The sequence below is a fragment of the Lissotriton helveticus genome, chromosome 7 (genome assembly GCF_964261635.1).
Source record: "Lissotriton helveticus chromosome 7, aLisHel1.1, whole genome shotgun sequence".
NCBI lineage: Eukaryota > Metazoa > Chordata > Amphibia > Caudata > Salamandridae > Lissotriton > Lissotriton helveticus.
This window is the reverse complement of record NC_136068.1, coordinates 1677811344-1677836935: the sequence shown is the minus strand read 5'-3', so window position 1 is coordinate 1677836935 and position 25592 is coordinate 1677811344. Positions and strand designations below refer to the sequence as shown.

General features: G+C 41.3%; 1 protein-coding gene across 2 annotated transcripts in view; it reads right to left on the bottom strand.

Moving 5' to 3' along the window:
- LOC144770655 (putative methyltransferase DDB_G0268948) overlaps positions 1-25592 on the bottom strand; it is a 430911-nt gene that overhangs the window by 266187 nt on the left and 139132 nt on the right. For both annotated transcript variants that reach the window (XM_078655364.1, XM_078655366.1), the window contains exon 3: positions 10201-10361. In XM_078655364.1, coding sequence (XP_078511490.1) covers positions 10201-10361 — 161 coding nt within the window. The remainder of the gene's footprint in view (positions 1-10200; positions 10362-25592) is intronic.

Below are 25592 nucleotides of genomic sequence, written 5' to 3'. Positions count from 1 at the left end.
ACCGTCGTCTGCAGAAACACCGGTCTAGGTGTTAGGCCAACAGAGGACACCGTGCTAAGTAACGGCCGAAAATGCCATTCGTGTACGACTGATGGGGTAGGGACTGTTAGCTGGGTTAGTCAGAACGTGAAACAGCGTCTAGGCGCTGAGAAGACACACTACTCGGGAACGCCCAGCCGGGCTCTCAACCGAGGGGTCTCGATGTACTCGAAGCCCAAACAGAGACGCGGCAATCACCTCCCTTGGTCAGCGTCTCTGTCCCACAATCCGTCCAGGGAGCGTAGAAACCAATGCTCGACCCAGACTCCTACGAGTTGGAACTGAACGAGCAGACGCTCGCCTACCTAGTACTTGATCCTGTCTCCAGAACAGCGGGTCCGCCTCCTTCGGTAGCTGCGAACTTCGGCTTCTATGGAAAACAACAGAACAGCAGGACAAACCGAACGGCCGGCAAGAATCCGAATATCCGACAGCGTTCCCGGCGTCCTCTGCGTCTTAAGTACGCATTTCCGTGTGCGCGCTGTTCGCGCCAGGCATGCTGGTTCTTGTGGTTTCTTGTCCGCCCGTGATGCGGTGTTCTGCGGCTGATTTGGCTGTTGTATCCCGAGGAGACGCGCCGCGTCCCGGGGAACCTGACACCACATCATATATCCGGGCCATGTGGTGCTGGACCTTGGACCACCTCTGATGCTGTTCAGTTTAGGAGTAACCCTTTCTCACTCTGCCCCTTATGCTGATCATTCAGGGCAGGAAATGATAAAGGAGCTATACCAGGCCCCCAAAATGTCTGTGAGATAGGTTTTTTGACCTGCCGGACATGTTAAATGAAACCTAATGTTAAAAAAATTAAACCTACCCAATAAAAATGAAAATCCCACCCTTATAACTAACCTACACCTATCTACCCCAAATGAGCACTCACACCCCACAAAACAACAATCGAGTCAACACAAAGACTTTGGGGCAGATTTATGAGTTCTGGGGCATCTCTGCAAATCAGCAGGGATGCGCCAGAACTGATGCGTCACGCAATTCCCTCCTTGCGGCACCACAGATGCGCCGCATTTACAATGCGGCGCACCATGGTGCAAGGAAGGGCAGATGCGTGACGCATCTTGTGGTGTACTGGCGGCGCATTGCTGGAGTAGCGTCGTAAGTGCGACGCAACTCCTGCAATGTACAGAGGCCACCCATACAAAACGTGGTGTGTCACTCCTTACGCCTGCTTCAAGCAGGCGTAAGGATTTGACCCAGCAGCGTCGTAAAACTGACTCAGTGAAATCTTGTAGATTTCACTGCGTCAGTTTTACGGGGCTTTACTACGAGGGAACGCCCGCCCTGCGACAGAACGCCCACATGAAACCTGATGCAGGTTTCATGTGGCGCAGGGCTTTACAACGTGACGCATCTGCCTAGATACGTCACGTTGTAAATAGGTTGCAGGGATGCGCCACGTTTCTGCGCCGTTGCGTGATGTAACGGCGGCGTAAACGTGGCGCAAGTCCGACATAAATCTGCCCCTTTAAATTGACAATTCAAAATGTTTAAAGTACACAAAAAACTGACAAAACACAGTGCAAGGTCAAAAAACGAGCACAGCAATCCACGAAAAGCCTCCTCCACCAAGCACACTAGGACTAGTAAGTGAAAGAGAAAGTAACTGTGTACTTCCTGATTTTCAGCATGGCTGCGTCATTGCATAATTTCCTGAGTGCATGACATTTTTCTGTGTTGCGTGGGTTTCAACGTTCTTGCATTAGGCTACATGCGGTAACAGGCATCCGTACAGGAGATGCAAACCGTTTTGAATTTTGCATCAATTTTTGGCAAGATGCGACCATTTTTGTGTGTCAGTGACTCAACCCTGATTTATGTATGGATAGATGGTGATGCGTGTTATTGTGCAATTGATGCATCACATAATGCCCATGTAGGGTTTTTTTTTAACATAAAGCAGGTTTTTGCAGTGTGGTGGTCATTTTTGTTTCAGACCTTAACGTACATCATGAGATATTGTATTGTATTGTAATTGCATTTGTATAGCGCTTACTACCGATGACGAGGCATCAAAGCGCTTTTTCAGCGAGTAGCACGCTACTCCTGGACCCATAGAGGATTAGTGTTGAATTAGTAAAGTGAAACATGAAGGTGCATTTTAAGTGGTGGTCATGTTAGTCAGTTATTTGGATTTGGAAGGATAGCAAAAGGATAGAAGAGGAAAGAAGGTTTGTATTTATATAGCACTTCTAACCCCTGATGGGGTGTTGAAGCCCTTCTTTGACGAGTTGCATGCTACTCCAGGAAATTAGTGGTGAATTAGTATGGTGAAATATGAAAGTCATTTGAGTGGTGGATATTAGTCAGTTATTTGGAATGAGAAGGATAGCGGAGAGAAACAAGGGAAAGAACGGTTTGCCTTCATATAGAGCCTGATACCCCTGATGGGGTGTTGACGCGCTTTTTTGGCGAGTAGCAGGATACTCTGGGACCCATAAAGTATTAGTGTTGAAAATTAGTAGAAAGAAATATGAAGTCATGTGAGTGGTGGATATGTTAGTCAGTTATTTGGATCGAAAACGGTTGGGGAGGGGTAAAAAAGGAAAAAACGGTTTGCATTAATATAGCACCCTGATGAGGTGTTGAAACGCTTTGTTGGCGAGGAGCACGCTACTCTAGAACCCATAATGGATTAGTGGTGAATTAGTATAGTGGAATATGGAATTAGAGAAGTGAACATGCTAGTCTGTTATTTTGATTGAAAAGGATAGTGGAAGGATAGAAGAGTGAAGGATATCATTTTGTTTAGGTCATAGCGGTAGGAGGAGGCTTGCGGATGAGTAAAAAGGGGTTTTGGAGGGGAAGAGTCAGAGGGAAGAGTTTAGAAAGGTTTGTTTTGGGGGATCAGTATAGTAAAAGAGGTGTCAGATGATGCAAGGCGGGCTAGAGTAGGAGAGAGTCAAGAAAGGGTTATTTTGGGGAACATAGTAGTGGTATGGGGTTTGGGATAAATGAGAGAGTGGGTGTAGAGGATATAATGATAGATGTATAGGGTGAGAGATTAGGGTAGTGAATTGGAAAGATTAGAAGAAAGAAGTTCGAGATGAGTCAGAAAGTTGGGCTAAAAATATATTGAGAGAAGTATAGGCTGAGAAATATGGTAGTTCATTGGAAATGCTAAATTAGAAGAAAGAGATAAATATATATATCCATAGGTACATTGAAAGTTTATGCATAAAGGAGGTAAGTATATACAGATTAAAAATATTGATAGAGGTAGCGGATGAGAAATAGGGTAATGAATATTCTTTTTCAGGAGAAAAGTAACAGACACACCGATCCAAGTTTATGGAGGTACATAGATGCACAATAGAAGCAAGTACATGTAGACCAAAGATGATTTTTTTCTTTTTGTTTTTGTTATTATAACAACATAATTATGTTGCACAAAGATAGGCATATATCTATAGTGACCAAACAGGCACTCACCCTTGTCCTCTCTACCCTCAGCCTCAACGCCCATGGTTGAGACACCCTAAGCCTTGGCTGTTTATAGCCCTAGTAGTCAGGTGACCCCTCAGCCAACGGGAACCATACCCCTAACACTATCCAATCACAGCACTAGCCCTAACATCTAGAACCAATTGGAGGAGAGGACCTTACAGCCAATATTAGCCCTAGTCCAAGCACCCAATCAGTTTCAAAAACCCTGATCTCTATGTCCAATAGAGGCCCTAGCCCTAACAGTAGTCCCAATCCTAGTCCCAGCAACCAATGGCACAGGAAGCCCTAGTCCCTACTTCCAATAGAAATCCTAACCCTAGCCCTAGTCCCATCCCTACATTGATTGAATAACAGACCCAGAAACCAATCAGAACCCCCAAATACCCAACCAATGAGGACACTATCCCTAATCCAATAGAAACATCGGATACAACCACCAATCAGTGTATACATGTACCAAACAATATCAGACTATATAAGGTCCTAGCTATCTCAGAAAAGGTTTGCTGGCCAGGGAGTTGGAAGCTGCTCCTCTATTCAGAAATCTCCTAGGAAACAGACCGGCTCAATTCAGGTAAAACCCCAACAAACTTGTCCTCTATCAACACTATTTGTATAAAACTTGACTCCCTCTCCTGGCCCGAAAACGAAGTGCACAGTTCATATTAAACACAGTTAAGACAGTTTACAGCAGATTACTGCTGTCTCAGGGGGTGGTGGGGGGCTGGTTTCACTGACTTGTGGACACAAAATGGTCGATGGGGGTGCACTGCTTAACATACAGGTCTTAGCACAGAGCAAATGAGACATTTGTAGGGAAAAACTGATAGTCACAGGGAATGATAGGGAAAATCTACATAGTTTGGACTGCGAATCCCACAATTCAACAAGTTAAATGGAAGCAGTCACAGGCAGGAAAACCACAAGTTTAAACACAAAAACATGGGGAAATTATGCAATCACTGGCAGGTTAAAACTTCAATTTTAAACTGTAACAACCACAGGCAAAGACAGTTAAAGAAATTTAAAAGGAAAAAAATAAGATGATGCAATCACAGGAAGGGAAAATCGTTTTTTTAACTTGTTTAGGAAAGAGACAGCACTTGTCTGCTTCCTTCCCACTTCCTGGACTCTGCTCAATGCAATCTGGGGCACAGGTTGGCTGCAACTCACAAAATGGAGGTGAATGTGTGTCCTTACTTTTTTTGACATTGAAATGTTGGGATGTTTGTGGTACTTTGACAGTCAGCTTCCACAACAGGTGCATCACGTTGCCTCACACATCAGAAGCACTACCTGCAGGACAATTCTTACAGAGTCACAGCCAGGCACCCTGTGGGGCTTCAAACATGCGTGTGTATATTCCCACCTCACACGCAAATCTTTGCATGTTGAGGGGACATGGGTGTTGGTGTGGCTTTTCCATTCTACACATGTGCACAATTGCATTTCCACAATTATGGGCAATCTTACATACATATCTGCATTCAACTGGTACACAACACCGGCATTGATGTCACAAGCCACAATGAGGTGACATTTGTTTTTTGGAAACATACTTTTCTCTCTTTAAATGTGTGCAGCATCAGACATCCCACATTTTAAGAGGTGATAATGTATTTATTTCTGGCATGAAGGTGCCCCTTTCTGTAGTGATGCATGTCCTCTACCCCACCCAGCCATCCTTAAACCATGGTGCAAAGTGAATCTGCCGACGCATGCCAGCAGTTTGTGTGCATGCATAGAGTACACCACAGAGATCAACATGTGTTAGCGAATATGTTGCATACCTGTGCCTCATTGATGACCCAGCTTAACTCTGGAAATGTCTTTGTGGAAACATATGATATTGATTTAGCGTTCACAGGGACAGTTGTGCACAGTATTGACATGGGAGATGTTCATGTTAGTGATGTGACACATCACATTGTTGCATACTAGGCACTGTTGCGTATGTTATGACATTGCCTATTGGCATAGTGCATGACTACATGTGTAGGTTTAATATGAATGCCTCTCATGATCAAATTTGACAGTCACTGCTTGAGGTAGGTGGACTTGCTATTGAAGACTGATGTATGTAGCCAGTTGGATGTGGCGGTGCACATATATCAATCTGTGTGCCACATGTAGATGTTGATAGCCTGATGAATGCACATGTCCTATTTGTAGCAATGGGTTGCACACAAAAGCAGATGCATCACCTTATTTTTTCATGTTGGTCTATGTGTGAGTCAGATCCATATATACACGCATGTTACATACACAGATCATTTGGATGATTCATGACATGAGATGATACATAATGGACACAAAGGCAAATCTTTAATGTGTATTTTGAAGTTTGTGACATTAGTGCATATTGGTACAAATGTTGAATAGCGACATCATGTGAAAAATTGAGTGACAATGTGAGTGCAAAGTCTTATCCGTGCAGCAGTGTTGAGTGTGACTCATTCTTCTGCTTCAGATTCATCATCTTCATTATTAATTTGTTCGGGGGCTGTTCCTCTTCATCCAAGGGCACATTTGTGTTAACACATATATTACGTAGTATTGCACATACAATGATAATCTTGCAGGGCATTTCTGGTGACTACAGTAGCCTTCCACCTGATAAATCCAGGCACCTAAACCTCGTTCATCATCATCATTATCCATTTGTTTGGGGGGCTGTTCCTCTTCATCCCAGGGCACATTTATTTTGACACATTTATTATGTAGTATTGCACATACAATGATAATCTTGCTGGCGATGGTGAGTACAGTAGCTTTCCACCTGATAAATCCAGGCACCGAAACCTGGATTTGAGCATGCTGAAGCTTCTTTCTATGATGTTTCTTGTCTATCAATTGATGGGCATGTTAGGGGATGGTGCTTTGCAATGCATGATTTGTTGACTGAAAGGTGTGAGGTCTTGCAATGTGTAAATTATACCTGTGTACTTATTATGTTTAATGCACACTTTCTCAGATTGTGCATGGCACATCTAGGCCCATTTCACTATGGAGGTTCTGCAAATGATTAGTCTGTGCAGAAGTGAGTCAGTTTTAAGGCACAGTGATGCAACATATTTTGATTGATTGTTTTATTCATTGTGTTTGCCCCTGCGTTGTCACACATTCAGATGACATGGCCCTGCACAGGCACCCTTGTACCATGGTGCTTTAAAGCCTGCATCATGTGTATATTGTTTTTGAACATGAAGGGATACCCTAATGCCCTTTCACCTTCAATTTACCTGAATTCCTATTTCCATACATGCTTTAGAATGCATAACACATTGAAATAGGCAAATGGGATTTGATGAGAGGTATGCATATATCGACAGTGTGACATATTATACATTGCATGGCTTTGCAGGGTATATGGTTGCATTTCCGGCTTGTAGCTTTTTGCTCTTTCTTATGTGCATCAGGATGTATGGTTGCTTTGTAAAAGTACCTCCAGCAACAATCATGTAACACAACTTACACACATATCCTTGCATGAAAGTGACAGTATTAGCTGGAACATGTAAAGCCACACATGTTGAATTCATGCGTCCATGTAATAGAGGACCAGCAGGTTCCACCCACCATGCATCACACAATGTATTGTACCAGCTGCGCATGGAGCTCATATAGAATCAGTCTAGACTTGTGAACACAGGTTCCCGAGAAGAGAAGCTATGACATGTCACATATGACTGACACGGACTCATGCTGCCATTAGGGCAGAACATTAAATTAATGTGCATATCAGCTTTCATAAATTAGGTCCATATATCAATATGCATGTGGTTTACTTAATACATTTTTGATATGTGTTTCTTGTTCCATTATAGACAGGTGCTGTGACTACGGGCACACACTTTCAAAATGATATCTGCATTAGCAAAGGGACACCCCCTTCATGCATCATTATAGGTCATCATTGCAGGCACACTGACAGTGCCACATCTCTGAGGTGCTGAAATGTTTTTGCAAATGATGTGAACTTTTGGCACTCAGTCCTAGGGCCTATGCTACTGTCCAGGCATTGGGTCAAGGGGAGTTCATCATTAGCATGTGTTCATACACTCCATGCAATGTTAAATAATTCGCCTTCAGACTGCAACTTTGCCTTGTGGCACATGTGCATTCATCATTCAATGAGGTGAGTTACATGCATCTTTGCTCAGAACTGTAACTGTGCCCTGTGGACATACTTAGGCGTATATGGTGTTATGGCACCGACAGGGCACATTCTGTTATGCTGCCATTGGTGTATTCACCTTTTGACAGTATGTTATTATAGTGTTTATGTAGATTAGCCTTTTCACAATCACTTATTGTGTCATTCTTAAACAAGGGCAGGTCATGTGCCGGATGGACAAATATTTGTTCAGAGTATTGGCATGTGTTAATTATTTCCTGCTTACCTACAAGTAGGCCATTGGTATACTGTCCATTTTGGAAGTGATCATGATCAGTACATTGGTGAATAGTCCCCAATAGTCTACAATGGCCACAGTTGCTACAGGTGGTGCCAGTTGGACATGCATGCAGTCCATTGCACCAAGTACATGTGGGAAGCTGGCGATGGCAAAGAAGCCTTGTTTAATGTCCATGTGCTGCTGTTGTGTGTTGAGTGTTGGGGAAATGGATTTGCTATGGTGTGAGCTGAATAATGGCATCCAAGACAGAAGGGGGGAAGGTGGAAAAAGATGCCTGGGAGACACCTGCCACTTGCGCTGCTGTTGCTTAGAAAGATCCTGATGACAACACGTGTAACACCGCCTAGAGCTTTGTCCTCTGTGGAATGTTGCAGACCCTGTAATTTGGTGGCTGTAGCCGTGGTGAGATCTGATTCAGCAGGGTGACAATGGACACCTTCTTGAGGCAATACATTTTGATGACTTGTTCATCCCAGAGCCGAAAGAGAGTGGTCCTTTGCGGGTAGATGCGCTCCCTTCTCCTCTGCTGCCTTTGTGGTGATGGTGGAGGCTGCGGTTGAGGTATTTGGTCTGGTGATGATTGTTGTCTTCTTGGTCCATCTCCCAGCTGCGGGATTAAGAGGACCATGCTGTCTGATCTGCTGCAAGACTGCTCTGCTGGTCTTGTCGTCCATTTATATTGTGCTTGCGTAATTTCCTTTCCGTGGGTTTATGAGGCGTAGGCTTGCGTGCGCAATTTCAAAGATGTGTGACGCAGCCAAAAGGTGCGTCACCGTGGGGAATGTTTGTAAACATCTCAGTGTCAGTAAGCATTTGATTTAACATTGGCACGCCTTCCTTAAATATTTTTCTATTGACGAGATGCAGCAGATTCTCACGCAATTCCATTCCATTGTATATCTGTCTTCCGTGACGCATCTGCATAAATGCGTCACTTTGTAAATTCGGAGTAAAAAAAAGCACTTATGTGTCACAAACAATGATGCACCGGTGGCTGCCTCTTAGCATCTGGCTATCTATAGATTAATTTCATTTTCCACTATTTGAGCCCGATGCTTAAAATAAACATTGCTATTTTCGTAACATATTTAGTGTAATTGTGTCAGACTGTTTTTCTTATATTAAAATGCATCTTTTGGAATTTGCCTAAGACTCCTAAATTATTTTGCCCTCTTAGCACAATTAGTACACAATTTTCATAATGCCATTAGTTAAGAAAACGCCTTAGACCACTGCCTAATCCTAAAAAAGTATTACGTAATTTTTCATGCTTTTTTTTAAAACACGTCCTGTTTTCTATTCTATTCTATTCTATTGAACCCAGGAGACCAACATGCAAGCAGAAGCCAATGCATATTAATAAGATATGTTGAATTGCGACCCATAACTATTCAGTATTTTTGTGAAACGACCTACTAGTATATAAGTCGGTTTCCATAACACAAATGCGCTCAGTAGAAGTCAGTGTGTAAACTGCCACCTCTTCTACCGAATGCATTTTTATTCATTCCATTTAAGAAATCAAATTGAGGTTCATTATTTGTTGCAATTTAAGATTTCTCAAATGGAATGTTTGTACATGAGGGCCATAAGGGCTATATAGGTGTGCAACAAACAGAGATGGTTACATTTAAAAAAATGAAAACTGCTGGAACTCACAGTTATTTTAATGTTTACAGTGGACCTCTCATGACCTTGTACACATCACAGTGGACATCACTTTATGAATCCATCATTATTGTGTTGCACATGTCATTACAACAGTTAATAAATATAGCCTCATCTACAGCCACAAAAAGACCTTACTATTTTTTTTCTGTAGAATCAATGGAGCTTATTCACAAAGGCAATTTGCAAAGTCGCACTCTTGCATTGCTTTTACACAATACTACACCCCCTTATGATGTGTCTACAAAACATCTAAAATGAGTCTCATCATGTACAATCTATACAAACATAAAATGACTTCCCTCTTGCACTTTTAGTAATTGAGAGTTTGACATTTCAGTACAGGTTAATAAAGGTATGTAAGAGATGTAAGTGTGGTAAAAGAACACTCATGAGGTACTGGTTCCAGTACTCATTATTGATTTTGAAAAATTAGGTCAACGTGCTTTTGAAGCAGTAAGAAACTCTACCAAGTCAATGTTTGATGTCTGAAATTATTGCGTACTTCTGTGTACATCTACAGTAACTTTCTCCATATATTTCTGTAAGGATATTTCATTTCTGGCTTTCTGACTCTATCTAAAACACAATTTCATATTAAGGCACAACTTACACATAGGACACATTGGGGGAGGTTTCAACATTTTCAGCTTCTTTGATTTGAGCCTCACTGATGTCCATTCCAACCACCTTCTTGAAATGCGAGGCCAATATACGTGTGCTCTGCCCAGTGCCACAGCCAACATCCACTGCCAGCTCAAATGGCTTTCCTTTCTGTTAAAAGACGACAGATTAAAGAACATTATTTGAGGCAGGCTTGTTCCAAGCAAAATGTACATTCTGCAAGCTCACTTTTCGGTAGGTTTATATCAATATTTATATTTTAAATTCTAAGAGCAATTCCTTGTGATATTAATGGAAAGCTGCTGATGATCAATGTGATCTCTCAACATTCTAAAATGATATGCTAGGTAATTGCAGACACCATCTCAATAATTACATGCCATGTTGCCCTATTCCAGTGGTATTTTCTTTTGTATTTTCTCTATTGGATTGTAGAGTAAGGAACTTCTACAAACCACTGTTGTAGGCTCTGATCGAAGAACACACGTTCCCAAGCATATGCGGCACTACATGAATCAACTGCATTTAAAGATTTGAAAACCATAATCAAGCTGAAAATGATAATCAAGCTGAAAATGGCATGATTGATGTACAATGCTGTTGCAGGGATTCAGCTCAGAAACAGAACTATGCTTGGGATCACAGGGTTTCAGCACGTAGGGACTCTGTCACCTTACAACATCAGCACCAATGGCTATGTAAATATAGTATTATATTAAAGATCTCTGGGATTAGTGCTAGATACCATACCTGTGAGTCACAATCAGTTGGTCTACTGTAGTGTAGTTCCTATTATCCCAATAGGCTCTGCGCATTGGAATAATACCTTCAATAGTATAGACCTAGGACGGAGGTTAACTAGGTCTTCTACTGACGATATTAGACTTAAAGTTTTGGGTTTGCCAGCTAGCTCAGAGTTCACTAGAAACTTTCTCGAATAGGCAAGGAGGAGTTGAACCTCCCTGGATAGACAAGAAGGGATTTAGTTTCTGACAACCATAGAACATGACAACTTTGCTCTCCCCTAATCAAGAGTGTATCTCTAGAGTCGTGTGAAAACAAAAGACAACTTATTTTACTCAGTCAGTTCAGTGCATTCTTAGTTTCACCAGATTGTAGAGAAAAGGAAGAGACGGGCGTGTTCAATAAAAGATGTTATTTATTGATCAGTCTCTTTTCTCGTACAAGAGAAATGAATCGATATTATTGCAATACTTATGGTTAAGTAAAGTGCATACAATAAAAGCAGAAGTATAAAATAATACTGTAAAAACATTTATATTGTTTCTAAGCCATATGGTGGTTTAAAATGGATAAAATAGATACATACATATATACATTTGACTAATCGTACTCAACTGGTGCTTCTAACTACGCCTACCCCAGTGTACCTGACCTAAGCCTAATACGTGGGCGGGAGTAGATAAGTAGCAGTTTAAGTTAAGTTTGTTTTGCCAAGTGACTGACTCAAGAATTCTCTGCAAGGGGTTATTCAGTTCTGTACCTGAGATCTAGAATGGTTGAGGGCTGGTATCTCTCGTCTTTGGTCTTGATATTCCAGGCTGCCTGCAAGGGCTGCTTGGAAGCGCCGGAGCTGGATTTCTCGGCAGGAGAAAGCAGCGTCTCGTTCTCAGCGCGTCAGGAAGGCGGGGCAGCGCCAGCGGGGTCCGCTCTGTGCTGGCCTCTTCGGCAAGTCTCGCTGTTCCGATCTCGTCACCACCGCGTGTGTTTGCTTAAGGCAATATCGGTAATATTTATACCTGTAAGGTGCCGAGATTGACGTAAGGATGGACATAGATACGTCAATAAGGATGTCATACGAACTAGTCGTTAGCACATTCTTTACTGAAGTTCTTGGTGAAATCAAAACAATGGCCGCAGGGATTTTCCCAGGTTGTCATAGGTTTGATTTGTTTTGAGAACTCCTTATGCCTTATCAGGGGCTGAAGGAATAGTGCTTGCCTAATTAGATGGCAAGCGTTATGACCTAATCAGATAACGCGTTCCTGTGCCGTGGTGTGGCTTAATCAGATAACGGTTTTTGCATCATGGGATGGCTGCTAGTTAATTGTTAACCAGAACAGGGTCAGGAATAGGGGGATCGATACAGAACCTATAGGAATACATCACACCCACTCCACGCTAACTATGTCCATGTTTACAAATCTAGGCATAGTAAATATACAGTGACGTATGTGTATACCGTACCACCCCAAAATACATCCATATGCATTTTGAAATTATGAAATTATGTAATATACGAGAAAAATATAATCATATGCACTATATGCACATAAGCAGTAGAGGAATGGTAATTAATCACGCATATGTATACATCAATATTAATAAGACATGAAAATGACACATGAAATGGCTCTTAATACAGAAGAAAAAGTGCGAGACCATTTCATCACAAAATAAAATATCCATGAACATGCCAGAGGGCAGCTAATGTCTCTAAAGTTCCTATAATAGAAATTTAGTTCTCTAAGAATAGTTTCTACTTTAAGCAGAAGATAAGTGTCCCGAAAAACTATAAAAATATTTTGGGGATTTGAGAAAAAATCTGCTGTCCGTAGACTGGAGAAAAATTGTTCATGATACTTTATCATTAAAGTTGAAGGCCAAATTCACGGTGGTTGGAACGCCGCATGCTAGCTTGCTCAAAAGTCATCATTTCTGCTCTGGTGAGAACATCATATCATTTAGACTGTCGAAAAAGCTGTCAACAGCTTCCTGTGAAAGTTCCACTAACTCGGAAAAAGTGGTCACCATGCATTCATGAGCATGATTGCCTCCATTGATGTTTTGATCAGCATAGCTGACAGAAGGTCGTACCTGATCGATGCTGCTTTCATCTTGAACCTCACTACCCCTCAATCGTAGTGGTGAAGTTTCCACGAATGCCGTCATCAGGATTGGTAGCCGCTGGGGACAGCACAATGCATGAGCCGTGACCGGACCCAACAAAGTTTCTGCATCCATTGGCGCATCCGATTGTAGCGTCAGACAGGTGTCCAACAAGCATTCTTCTCCGCATAGCAAGCACCTTAATACAGGTAAAACACATCTTTGCCACATTGGTCGAAATGAAAGAAACCAAGTCATGTTCAGGTCTCTAAGCCGGGATAGTCCAAGGATCTTAGATATCCGGTCCCGGTATCCAATGGCTAGGATTGTTTCTTCCCTTGTCACAGGTGTTTTGTCTGTGACACGGTCTGCCCCCGAAAACACTGTCTTAAATACATTTGAGACTCTGGTATCAGAAATATTTAAGATTTCGTTCAGGATTTCTGCGAAATGTATGGGGGAATTAGTTGATAACAATGAATGAATCTCTGCCGTTGTCCTTGCAACTTGGAGATCATACGTTTCTTTTGATGACGTGAGCCTGGTCAGCGTCTGAAGGAGCACTGTTTTCATTCTGCTTAAAGTATCAATTCGAATAGAAGCAATTTTCAAGTTCGGCCATAACCTTGCCTCCCTGTCTGGCATTGCGCTGGGGAACAATACTTGTTCACAGCACATGACCTTCGCAGTCGTAGTTACGAGATAAGGTACTCCGGGCACCAAACTACAACATCTGCGGTCTACAATTACAATGTAACTCCCGTTCGATAGTCTCCTAAAGAATGGTTCTATTTGTGCTGCAGGTGTGCCTAGCTGGTGGCATGAAAGGTTATTTGAGGACCCTTCACAGGCTCCGTGTAAACTAATTCCATTATACAGAAGTGTACCGCTTAGTGACATCGCACAATTATTGCCACTAAGAAACACTTTCTGGCCTTTATTACTGACACATGCATGTGAATAGGGCAAGTTCCATGTTGACTTAATGTACCCTTTACCCAATTTTTCGTACATGCCAGCCTGTATATATTTTTGGCAGTATTGAAACCTGAAAGTAGATATTGGAATATTAATTATCCCATGTATTATCCATTCACTGACAGGTCGTTCTGACATTGTCACTGGTAATCTCTCGAGTTTCTCAATGCTCAAGATTGTATAATTAGCACCCTTCTGTGCCATACTGATTTGTTCATCAGTAAGGTTAAAGATATCGAATAGTGACGTTGTGTTGATTAAACGCCAAGGCACATAGCCTGAACGCAGATTTTGTAACGTCCAGCCAAGCTGTACAATAGAACGCAATTGGGACTGACCGTGTTGTAACAACAGTAAGTCTTGCGATATTATGTCGATTGCTGAAGACACAATGCTGTCCAAAGAGTATATTCTGGAGGACAGAGTCATTAACCCATTGTCCACTACAGAAAGTGATTTTTCCAAATTAATACAGTCAATTTCCCGTATTCTCTCTGATGTTTCAATTTGAGTTATTTACCAGGCTTCGTTATAAGCTGCATATACAGAGGCTGCTATGAAGCGTTTTTTAAGCTGTTTGCGCGGTCCCATAATGAAATCACGCAAGTCAGCACCATCAGTAAGTAAAGTTAGGTGTTGCTTAATTTCTGTCAGTGTGGATGTTTGTAGCCATTGAAGGCAGAGCTTGCCCACACTGTACGTGGTAATTATCCCTGGGTGTTGTCTTTGGGAATATCTAGGGTCTGGCCTGGTCAATGTGAACCCCTGTATTTTGTTCAGGAATCTGTCTTGACAGTTATTAGTATCTGTGGGCCAGATCAACCAATGTTTCCAATCAGGATGTGTTCTGTTTTGGCTTAATATATGGTTTATGTCTATCTCCTCATCTATAGAGCTATTACTGTTCATTGTTGGCTTTGGAATAGACGGTTTGTTTAAGTCTTTGATTTTGGCTAGGCCAAGACAGGTAGTTTGTTGAACAGTGTCATTCAAAAATATAATTTGTTCTAGGATCATGCAGGCTCTAAACAATGATTCTATACCTTGTACTTGCCATTCTTTTGTACCCCAAACGCTTTTTACTTCAACATTTTTGTCCCAATAATCAAAACCAAATGTACTCATTTGCTCAAAAAATGAGTCTGAATATATCAATTTAGTGTTTGTAAGCATGGTCTTCGTACCTGTCTTATTTGACAATTTGAAATAAAATGTTTCTGCATTACTTGTGTTGAACCCTGAAAACTATGAATATTTGTCATAAAAAGTTCTTGAGCTACCTTTTGGAGGGGTTGCACAGTGTTCCCATTGATTATAATTTAAAACATTTCTAGGTTGTGCTGATTTATGCAGATAATGGTTACCAAAGTGATTATAGCAGAACATCTTATCATAATTAGACGAACCCTGCAAATAATCATGTTTTGTAAATTTAGCAGACATTACTAGGTCAGACATCATATCATTAATACTTTCAAAGTCCCAATCATCAGCAAATGAGCTTGGTTTTACAAAGTCACTCAATGAGATCTTGATTTGATGTGGATACTTCAGGATTTCAACCGGACCATAGATTTCATAATCAGTTTTGTCCCATGCTACCCCACCGGGTATAGGATTGGCTGTGAAGTTGACTGAAGAAAGTTCTCTTTTCTCGACGTGTGAAGACGTGTGTGGTTTGAGGACCAAGTTGATTTTCTGGCTTGCTGTGTCCATTTTAGCATATTTTCCCTCAATGAAATGTCCCAAACATAGTACCATGATGAGCCAAAGTATGAGGATAAGTGCACCTAAGGCCACCCAGAATTCAATCCATGGAGAAATCAGATAGGTTTCTTTCAGTTCTTTAAAAAGTTCCTTAGCTTTATCTTTAAAGGTTTTTGTTGATGTCTGTTCCTTTGATTCACTCAGATCTTCAGATGAATCATTGAAGTTGATGAAGTAGCCGGATGCCGTTCTGTCTATTGTTCCAATTGCTTCAGGATTACTGTTTGCTTTATTAGTGTGTTTTGTTGCAGCAGCATAGTCATTTGTTACTTCATTGTAGATTGGTGTGTCTCTGCTAAATGTTTTTATTTGGGTTTTTAGAGGTTTAAGTTCCATAGCATTGTTGCATAGTCCTTGTTGTTGTTCTGTAGGCATTTCAAATGTGAGTAGCCTCTTAGATTGAACCTCTGTGTTTGTAGCAAACCTTGGTGTTCTACTACTTATCGGGAGTCCACTTGGCCTACTGTTTGTTATCGGCCACATGATTGTGGTTTTACCAGGTCGATTGATACAACTCTGTTCTCCTTTTTACCAGCAATGGGCGGTAGTACTACTGATCTTGTCCCGTTGATAGACAAGACAGGAACTGCTTTTCTGTAAGAAGGCCCAAATTCCTTCTTTACCGCGATCTTTTCTCTGACTAGATCCCCGACTTTTGGAATCCAGACAGGTCTTGCTGGGACAGGTGGTTTTTCTTCAGTGGTTGTTGGCTGTTGTTTCAACTTTATGTTGCTCAGGTCTTTCCTTGTTTCGTTTAAGTCCTGCAAAATAGCCAAACGATCTTTGATATCAAAGCTTTTTTCTTTAACCACTGAAGTCTGACTGTCAAGATCTAAGACCATCATTCTAGTCCCAAACAATAATTCGTACGGACTGAATCCCCTCAGAGAATTTCTTGGCAGGTTGTTTAGACTACGTTGGACACTTATTAGATGTTTGACCCACCCAGCTCCCGAACCTAATACCTTCGCTGTTATAGATTACTTTATGCCTTTGGTTTTTTCTTTACACCATCCCGTTCCCTCAGGTAGGAAGTGAGAAGAGTCCCGCTATGCTATGCTCATTTGACCATGTTTTTCACACGCTTTAGGGCAAGAGAAAAAACATTAGCCAAACGTAGCATGCTTCTAGCGTATATGCCATTATAGACTCGTAAATCTTTTTATAACAGTCCAGACGTCAGCCGAGTGCTGGGGATCTACATTACAAGTGGAAACTAGTCTTTATATGTTAATTAGACGCATTAATTTTATTGTTGATCCATTCTGGAGTGAAACGCCATGGTAATATACCGTTTCTCTCGCCACTGCGTTCTCTGTTGCAGTCAGGGCATTTCTTTACAAAAATGTGATGCTGCAGGCTCATGCCTGGCCACCAGTATTTTGATTGTAATTCTTCCAGAGAATCTTTTAGTTTGAGGTGTCTGAGACCCTCACCCATATGTGCGTCTGCTATTAACAAGCCTTTCCTGTCCGTGTTTGGAATTACTCTGTCCCCCACTCCAGGGATTCGAGCAAAAGGAATGGAGTTTGCATCGATCATGTATGTATATTTGAGTGGATAGTTGATCGGTAGCGCTGAGCAGTCGCCTTTTGATGACGTTTTCACCGCCAGCACTGTTTCACCGTCAATGTATTTTACTGCACGCTTTTTTCTAACTACGGAAGCCGATTCAGTTGCTACCATTGTGGCTGTCTCAGCCAATGAATTCCCTGCAACGTGAACGCCATCACGCTGATGACTCAGTGAGTGTATCACGTGAGTTTTTGGTAGTTCTTTCTGCAAAAGAACTATTTGTTTCCAAAGCACTTTTTGCTTTATTGTTGCACCTGTGTCATCTTTGTAACCGTTTTGAATCCAATTCTGCAAATCGTTGTTATATGATTTGACGCAGTAATATGAACCGGACACTATAAGTGTCGGGAATTCGCGATCTGCATTATCTAGCGCCATTTTCAATGCTATTATTTCAGTTTGTTCTTCTGAATTAGTTTCTACTGAATGTGTTTTTATTAGCAGAGGTCTCAGTTTCCCTCCGTGCCACACTTCTTTTGTGATTTCACATGTGGGGTTATATGCTTGTTCTCCCCACCCTGGTGGTTGAGCATGGCCGTCTGTATAGATTACACAGGCGTACTGTCGTAAGGGCCGAATGTCGATTGGCAGAGGGTATGTCATTTCATATTCTAGATATTTTAATTCTTTTAATTCTGGATCAAAGTAGTATTTTACTCTGTCCGTTGTAATTGAATTCACCCATTGTATCAATTCAGGATTCAACGCTGTTGTTGGTAAATTACATGGGGTTGTTAATGCCTCAAAGGCTGATTCTGCTGTTCTGACTGTGATACGTCTACCATCAGCGTTGTCTTTTTCTCTTGCTACAGCCGTTTGAACTGCATGAACAATGTTTTCTTTAATACTGAAACTCTTTTCAGCTTCTGTGTACAAGTGTGATTTATATGCAATTGGTACCTTTTCTCCCTCATTAGAGGTCAGGTATGTGAATCCGCATCTTCCTGGGATGACTCGAATCACAAGATTGCGTGTGTTGTCACGTGTTTCTAATTTTGTTTTAATTAACATATCTGTTTGTAAGGATCTCAACATTTCTTTGTGTATTTGAGTTCAATTGATTCTTTTGAAATCTGGTTTTATTAGATCATAAAGGGGTTTTACCCTTTCTGCGTAATTTGCAATGTATGTTCTTCCGAAATGTAGGAAGCCTAGAATTGAATGTAGGTTTTTTAGTGTTCTAGGTGCTTGGAGTACCGCACATTTCTCTAGGAAATTGTCAGCCAGGCTTTTGCCTTCACTTGATAATTCATATCCTAAAAACAGGACTGTTAGATGGGCTATTCTAGACTTTTTAAAGTTGAATTTGTAACCCTCTGATGCGAACCCAAGTATTATGGTGTTCACTCTCTTCAAGTGAGTATCCAAGTCGTCATCTGTTAGGTAAATGTCGTCGACATAGGATAATGCCTCGTCATCATATGTTTGTAGTAATTCTGTTACTCTCGCTGAGAATAATCCTGGGCTGTTCTTGTGCCCCTGGGGTAAACGGCAGAAACTTTTTTTGCGAGCCATTTACCGAGAACGCAGTCAAATATCTGCTCTCTGGTGCTATATTTTGACAAAAGAATCCATTAGAGATGTCTAATGTTGTTTTGTATTTTTTGCACACTATGTTATTCATTAGTGCAGCACTATGCGAGTTTTGCACTGCAAAAGTTTTGCAACATGAGTTAAGGTGTCTGTAATCCAAAACTAGACGATATGAGTTGTCTGGTTTGGAGACAGGAAACAAAGGGTTGTTCATTTGTGAGGTGCAAGTTTCAATCACCCCCTGGTATTCAAGTTGATCTAGGATCTCTTTTACCTGTTTTTTAGCTTCTTGCTTAATTGGGTACTGCCTTTGTGCAGTAGGTTGTGATTTTAACTGGATTTTATGAGGAGGAGAGTCCTTATCCCATCCTACATGATTTTTATATAAAGCAGGAGCTAGAGCTACTGCCCACTTTCTTGCAAGTGTATATTTTTTATGAATTGGAATGTGATTTGAGAAGGCAGGCATAATTATTTCTTCACCATGAGGGCACTCCCTGACAAACTCGGGTGGCCAGTCTCGTTCAGCTAGAAGGATGTCATAGCCCTGTGAGAGATTATCCCAAAATAGACCCCTTTTTTTTCTAGTCTTATCCCCCTCTATACGTAATGTTATTTCATATATTTTGTGAGGTTTGTTAACTCTGGTATCAGCAGTTTCCACCTGAATGTATTCATTCGTGTCCACTGTCTCCAGATGATTCATAAGGACTTTGCGAGCTATGCTCACTTCTGCTGCGCTGTCTAGCATTGTCTGAGCCCATTCTCCGTTTTTCAGTTGTGTCCTCAGTATTCTCGGCATTATTGATTACTTTAATGCTGGCTACCTTCTTTTTTGGAAATTGTAATTTTTTATTTGGATGAGCAGGTTCCTTGTCTTTGGACTTGACGTGCTCTTCCCTGTGTTCTGATCGTCCTCTTCTTTCCGATTTCTGCGAGGAAGTCTGAAAAGATTGAGAGGGACGTGTATCATTATCTTGATATCTATCAGGTTTCTTTATATTATCCCTATTTCTAAGGTTGTATTTTTTCACAGAGGGCTCCCTTTGGGGAGACTTGCGTCCTTGGTCAGGAGATCTTTCTCTCCTTCGAGGAGACCTTCCTCTGGTCTGGAATCTTTTTTCTTTAGGATAGGATTGTTTATTTCCTTCCCAGCTCTTTTTTGTGTTGTTAAATTATTTTTAATAAATATTTTCTCAGGACTTTCAATCAGTTGTGGTTTCACCGGTATTCCACCCAGACTATCTCTTCCTAGTTCTTCATAGGATTTTTCTATGATTCTGGCAATTTCAGCTGGTTGGTCTGCTATATCTGTTTCTTTTAACCTTTGGCGGATCGCCACGTTTGCTGCTTCTCCCTTTATGTTGGCTAATAATATAGCCGAGACCTGCTTGAACTCTTTCAGTAATTTCATACCAAGAGTTAAAGCGGGTTCTGGACCATATTCATCTTGAATTTGTTTTAGCACATCTGGTATTACTGACATGGTTGGTACACCATGTGTTTTTGTGTAGATGGAAGCAAAGACTGTACCCCAAGTGTCACAGTCCTCTATGTGTGGTGCGACTCCCATTGGAAGACAGATAGTCAGAATCCTGTGTTTCTCAAGAGGAGTGGTGTCTGGAAACACCGCCTCTATTTGAGTGATTTTTTGTGCTAGCCAGAAAGGTATTTGTTCCCGTTTTGCGGGTACTTTACCTAGACAGGACTGTATGTTCTGTGGTGTAATTTTATTTGTTTTCCCCTGATGAGGGGTCAGCTGTGGAATTTTGATTGCCGGTTGGATTGTTGAAGTCCGCATTACATATTGGACTAATTGTCTATGTAATTTTATTAATTGTTTTAGTTGTACTAAAAGAGCTGCTGCAGACATCCCCTCGATGTCTGGATGTGGTGTGTATCCGGCTAGGACCGGCCACATTGCTCCTGGTCTACCTAGTGGACCGAGCCTGGTGATGTGATTATTATGTTTTAGGGCGCCATTAAACAAGAGCAGGTGCTCTTGGAATTTAAGTGGTACTTCCACCTCCTCGAAAGGAATGTACTCTTCAGGAGGTTCCTCTGTTTTGTAATAGTGGAAGACCTTTGTTACAGCAGTAGCTGCTGGAAAGTTTATCCATGAATAGAATACCTCTGTCTGCCGATATTCGTGTGCCTCAATTACGAATATGACTGTGCCACCTCTAGGTGTCAGTCCATTTTCTATAAGTTTTAAAGTTACAGATTTCCTTTTGTTGACCGGGATGAGTATTATATCCGGGTCTGCTTCTTGCATAGTATTATCAGCTGCTTCTAGTTCAGCTGCTATTCTAGCTGTCTCTCTTTCTTCTTCACTGTCTACCATTTTACCGACAGGAAGGTTATTCCGTTTGTTTGCAGATCAGGTTTCTTATGGAAAGAAAGATTAGATGCACAATATTTTGGAACAGTGTATCCTTCAACGTTGACTAAACCAAGAACCATACATAGGAGTCTCCTCCTGCGAGGTTTGGCAGATATGACCTTTCACCCACTCCAGACGTCTTTGGAGTATTATGGGAAAAAAGGGTTCTGTGTGAAAAAGCACGACTGAGTTACTCTAATGTCTTGCGTTAGTTTTATCGCCTTTCCAGACGTTTGGGCGCCATGTAGTGTAGTTCCTATTATCCCAATAGGCTCTGCGCATTGGAATAATACCTTCAATAGTATAGACCTAGGACGGAGGTTAACTAGGTCTTCTACTGACGATATTAGACTTAAAGTTTTGGGTTTGCCAGCTAGCTCAGAGTTCACTAGAAACTTTCTCGAATAGGCAAGGAGGAGTTGAACCTCCCTGGATAGACAAGAAGGGATTTAGTTTCTGACAACCATAGAACATGACAACTTTGCTCTCCCCTAATCAAGAGTGTATCTCTAGAGTCGTGTGAAAACAAAAGACAACCTATTTTACTCAGTCAGTTCAGTGCATTCTTAGTTTCACCAGATTGTAGAGAAAAGGAAGAGACGGGTGTGTTCAATAAAAGATGTTATTTATTGATCAGTCTCTTTTCTCGTACAAGAGAAATGAATCGATATTATTGCAATACTTATGGTTAAGTAAAGTGCATACAATAAAAGCAGAAGTATAAAATAATACTGTAAAAACATTTATATGGTTTCTAAGCCATATGGTGGTTTAAAATGGATAAAATAGATACATACATATATACATTTGAGTAATCGTACTCAACTGGTGCTTCTAACTACGCCTACCCCAGTGTACCTGACCTAAGCCTAATACGTGGGCGGGAGTAGATAAGTAGCAGTTTAAGTTAAGTTTGTTTTGCCAAGTGACTGACTCAAGAATTCTCTGCAAGGGGTTATTCAGTTCTGTACCTGAGATCTAGAATAGTTGAGGGCTGGTATCTCTCGTCTTTGGTCTTGATATTCCAGGCTGCCTGCAAGGGCTACTTGGAAGCGCCGGAGCTGGATTTCTCGGCAGGAGAAAGCAGCGTCTCGTTCTCAGCGCGTCAGGAAGGTGGGGCAGCGCCAGCGGGGTCCGCTCTGTGCTGGCCTCTTCGGCAAGTCTCGCTGCTCCGATCTCGTCACCACCGCGTGTGTTTGCTTAAGGCAATATCGGTAATATTTATACCTGTAAGGTGCCGAGATTGACGTAAGGATGGACATAGATACGTCAATAAGGATGTCATACGAACTAGTCATTAGCACATTCTTTACTGAAGTTCTTGGTGAAATCAAAACAATGGCCGCAGGGATTTTCCCAGGTTGTCATAGGTTTGATTTGTTTTGAGAACTCCGTATGCCTTATCAGGGGCTGAAGGAATAGTGCTTGCCTAATTAGATGGCAAGCGTTATGACCTAATCAGATAACGCGTTCCTGTGCCGTGGTGTGGCTTAATCAGATAACGGTTTTTGCATCATGGGATGGCTGCTAGTTGATTGTTAACCAGAACAGGGTCAGGAATAGGGGGATCGATACAGAACCTATAGGAATACATCACACTACAACTCATAGCTTCTTTGTCTCCTGACTTTTTTCCCAGCCAGCCTCATTGCATTCTGTTTCTGGAACTGAAAGTCTTGGCTTATATGAGACTTGCTTTGTTAGTGTCCAACCACAGAGAAAAACACAACACAATGATGTTGGGCCTGGTACAATGTCCAGACTGAATCATCGCAGAAAGAAAAACCATAAAACATGTGCAGTGTATGTCGAAACTAACAATGCGGCATAAAATTAAGCTTGTTACTATGTAATGTGTGCAAAGCAAAAACGGCCTATTATGTGTGTAGGTGGGCTAGCTAAGGGAAAATTTACAGTGGGACTCATAACACCCTCCCTTTGGTCACAGCAATAATACTAAAACAAAAAAAATACAAATGGTTAAAAGGTATAAGATAAACAGATCTAAACCACAGCTCAAAGATCATTGTATTTAAATGCAATTAGATTTTTAAAAAAGGATTTGGAAGTCACTTATGTTCATTTTTAGAAAGTTGCCAAATTTAGAATTTGTCAAAGGTGTTCGTGCTATTGTTTGCAAATCCAAAAGCGTGTGAATCTAGAACATATTTCATCTCTGCAGATGATGATAGGTGCATAGCCCAGTTCACAAGTTCCAGAAAACAGACATGATTCTCAATTTCAGCCGATGCTGAGAAAGCAGACTGGCAGCCTGCATACTTGCTATTATAACCAGTATTTGGAATTACATGTGCCATCACATTCATCTCCACAGGAAGGAGTCGCTCATAGCTCGCATTCTGAAGAAGCCCTAGATCCACTGGACAACTTTGAAAATGGGTTGCTAATGGACTCATCAACAGGTCGATGTTCATGAAAGCCGACATCAGGAGAGTCTGGCAAATATCTAGTACCTCTTGGAAGGGGCAGCAAAGGCAGTGAAACACTGGTTGCACGCAGGTAAACAAGACAGGTCACAATGACAATGACCAATCAATGTCCAGTTCCTGGAGCGAGTGGATTCCCAAGAATCATAGAATGCATTCACTGCACAAATAGAGCGGTGGTAGGTTCAGTGAGCTTCCATATGGAACATCCCATAAGACCAATATTCTGCAAATGAGGAATAACAGCAGCGGTAATCTTCCAAGCACGCTGGAGAAAACAGAATGGATAAAAGCCTGAATTGTTCAAAGATGGTTTGGAATTAATTAACTAAGCCTGAACCGACAACTTTAAAGAAATGAGCAAGGCGGCCGGTATTAGATGCCTTAAAAATATGGTGAATTAAGTCACCAAAATGTAATGGGAGCTTTGTGTTTAACAAGAACTGTATCTCTCTGGATGTCTTTGAAACTTGTAATTCGAACGTTTCTCGAGCAGATGTCAGTGCTACTTAATTTTGAAACAATTGTGCTTTGAGTCTGCTTACCTTGTTGTTGAAATCTGCCTTCAAAGTGTGAATGTAAGGCCGCAATGAGTGTTGGGGAAAACAGGAAATTATTACAACAGGTGATGAGTTGGGAAATGGACAAAATGTAGGGGATCTCAACCCTATTTGAGAGTACTGTAACAAGTGAGAGTATTGCAGGGACTGGTATTCATTTTTAGATAACAGGTTACATTTGCTACAGATGCATTACATATGCTGTGTGATGGTCACATGGTTGCAAACGAGTGAATGAACAACAATAGAGTCACACTTCTCTTCAGTAAGGAAGACTTCCTTATTGGCACGCTCACAATGATACAGAAATGGAAGTGACCCTGATTCATGAATGAAGCTGCCTCCTATGGGTTCATATCTACCCACTGGGAAGTGTTTCATGCAAGATGTGAATTGAAATGTTGGAATCGGGAAAGATATTATGCTGTGTATTAACCAGACATCAGAAGGTGTTTTGGCTAAAGTAAATGGGAGCTGTTCTAACTTCTCTAGATGCAACATAGTGCATGTGGCATCCATTTTTGCCATCAGTTGTTGTTTGTGTTTCAAATTATAGGGCAAAAATAGGTGACTGGATTTTAAGCAACAGCAGGGTGCATGCCCATTGTTTAGGGGTTTTAATGTCCAGAAGAACTGCACAACAGACCTCACCCATCTTTGCTCATGATATCAGTGACAGGTGGCACAATGTTATTCAAATTGACAATACTATTATATTAATACTATCATCAACAACAGCAAGCACTTTATCCAAATTATCTTGTTCAATCTGTCTTAAACATGTAGTAGCTTCTATTTGTGATATTTTCCAAGTTTCTTTATAGGTAGGATCAATACAACATTTAGAATGTGGAGACTTAGGACCTAAAAAGAAAATCTGACAAATCCATATCTCTGGACAGGAGAGAAAGATGTTGTTTAACTGCAGACAGTTTGGAATGTTCAAATCACTGTTGACACAACTTCTCCACTGATTAGGTGGTAACAATAACTGAATGTTGGGAGTCGACGTAACAAGAATCAGGCCTGATTGCCTTAAACCCCGGAATTCACAAAATGAACATGATAATAACCACCCATGAGGATCTGAAATAGTGGAATGAAATGTGCCATTCTGCAACATGCTATTCAGTTGCTCTCCAGTATAATATGTCATATTTTGCCAATTTTCAAAGCGGGCAATAGAAAGGAATAGGGGGTGCATTTTTTTCTAACATTTTAGAAAATCCTACGAATTTGATCTGTTGAACAGTGTCAATCTGGAGAATCATTTGTGTTGGGAATAGAC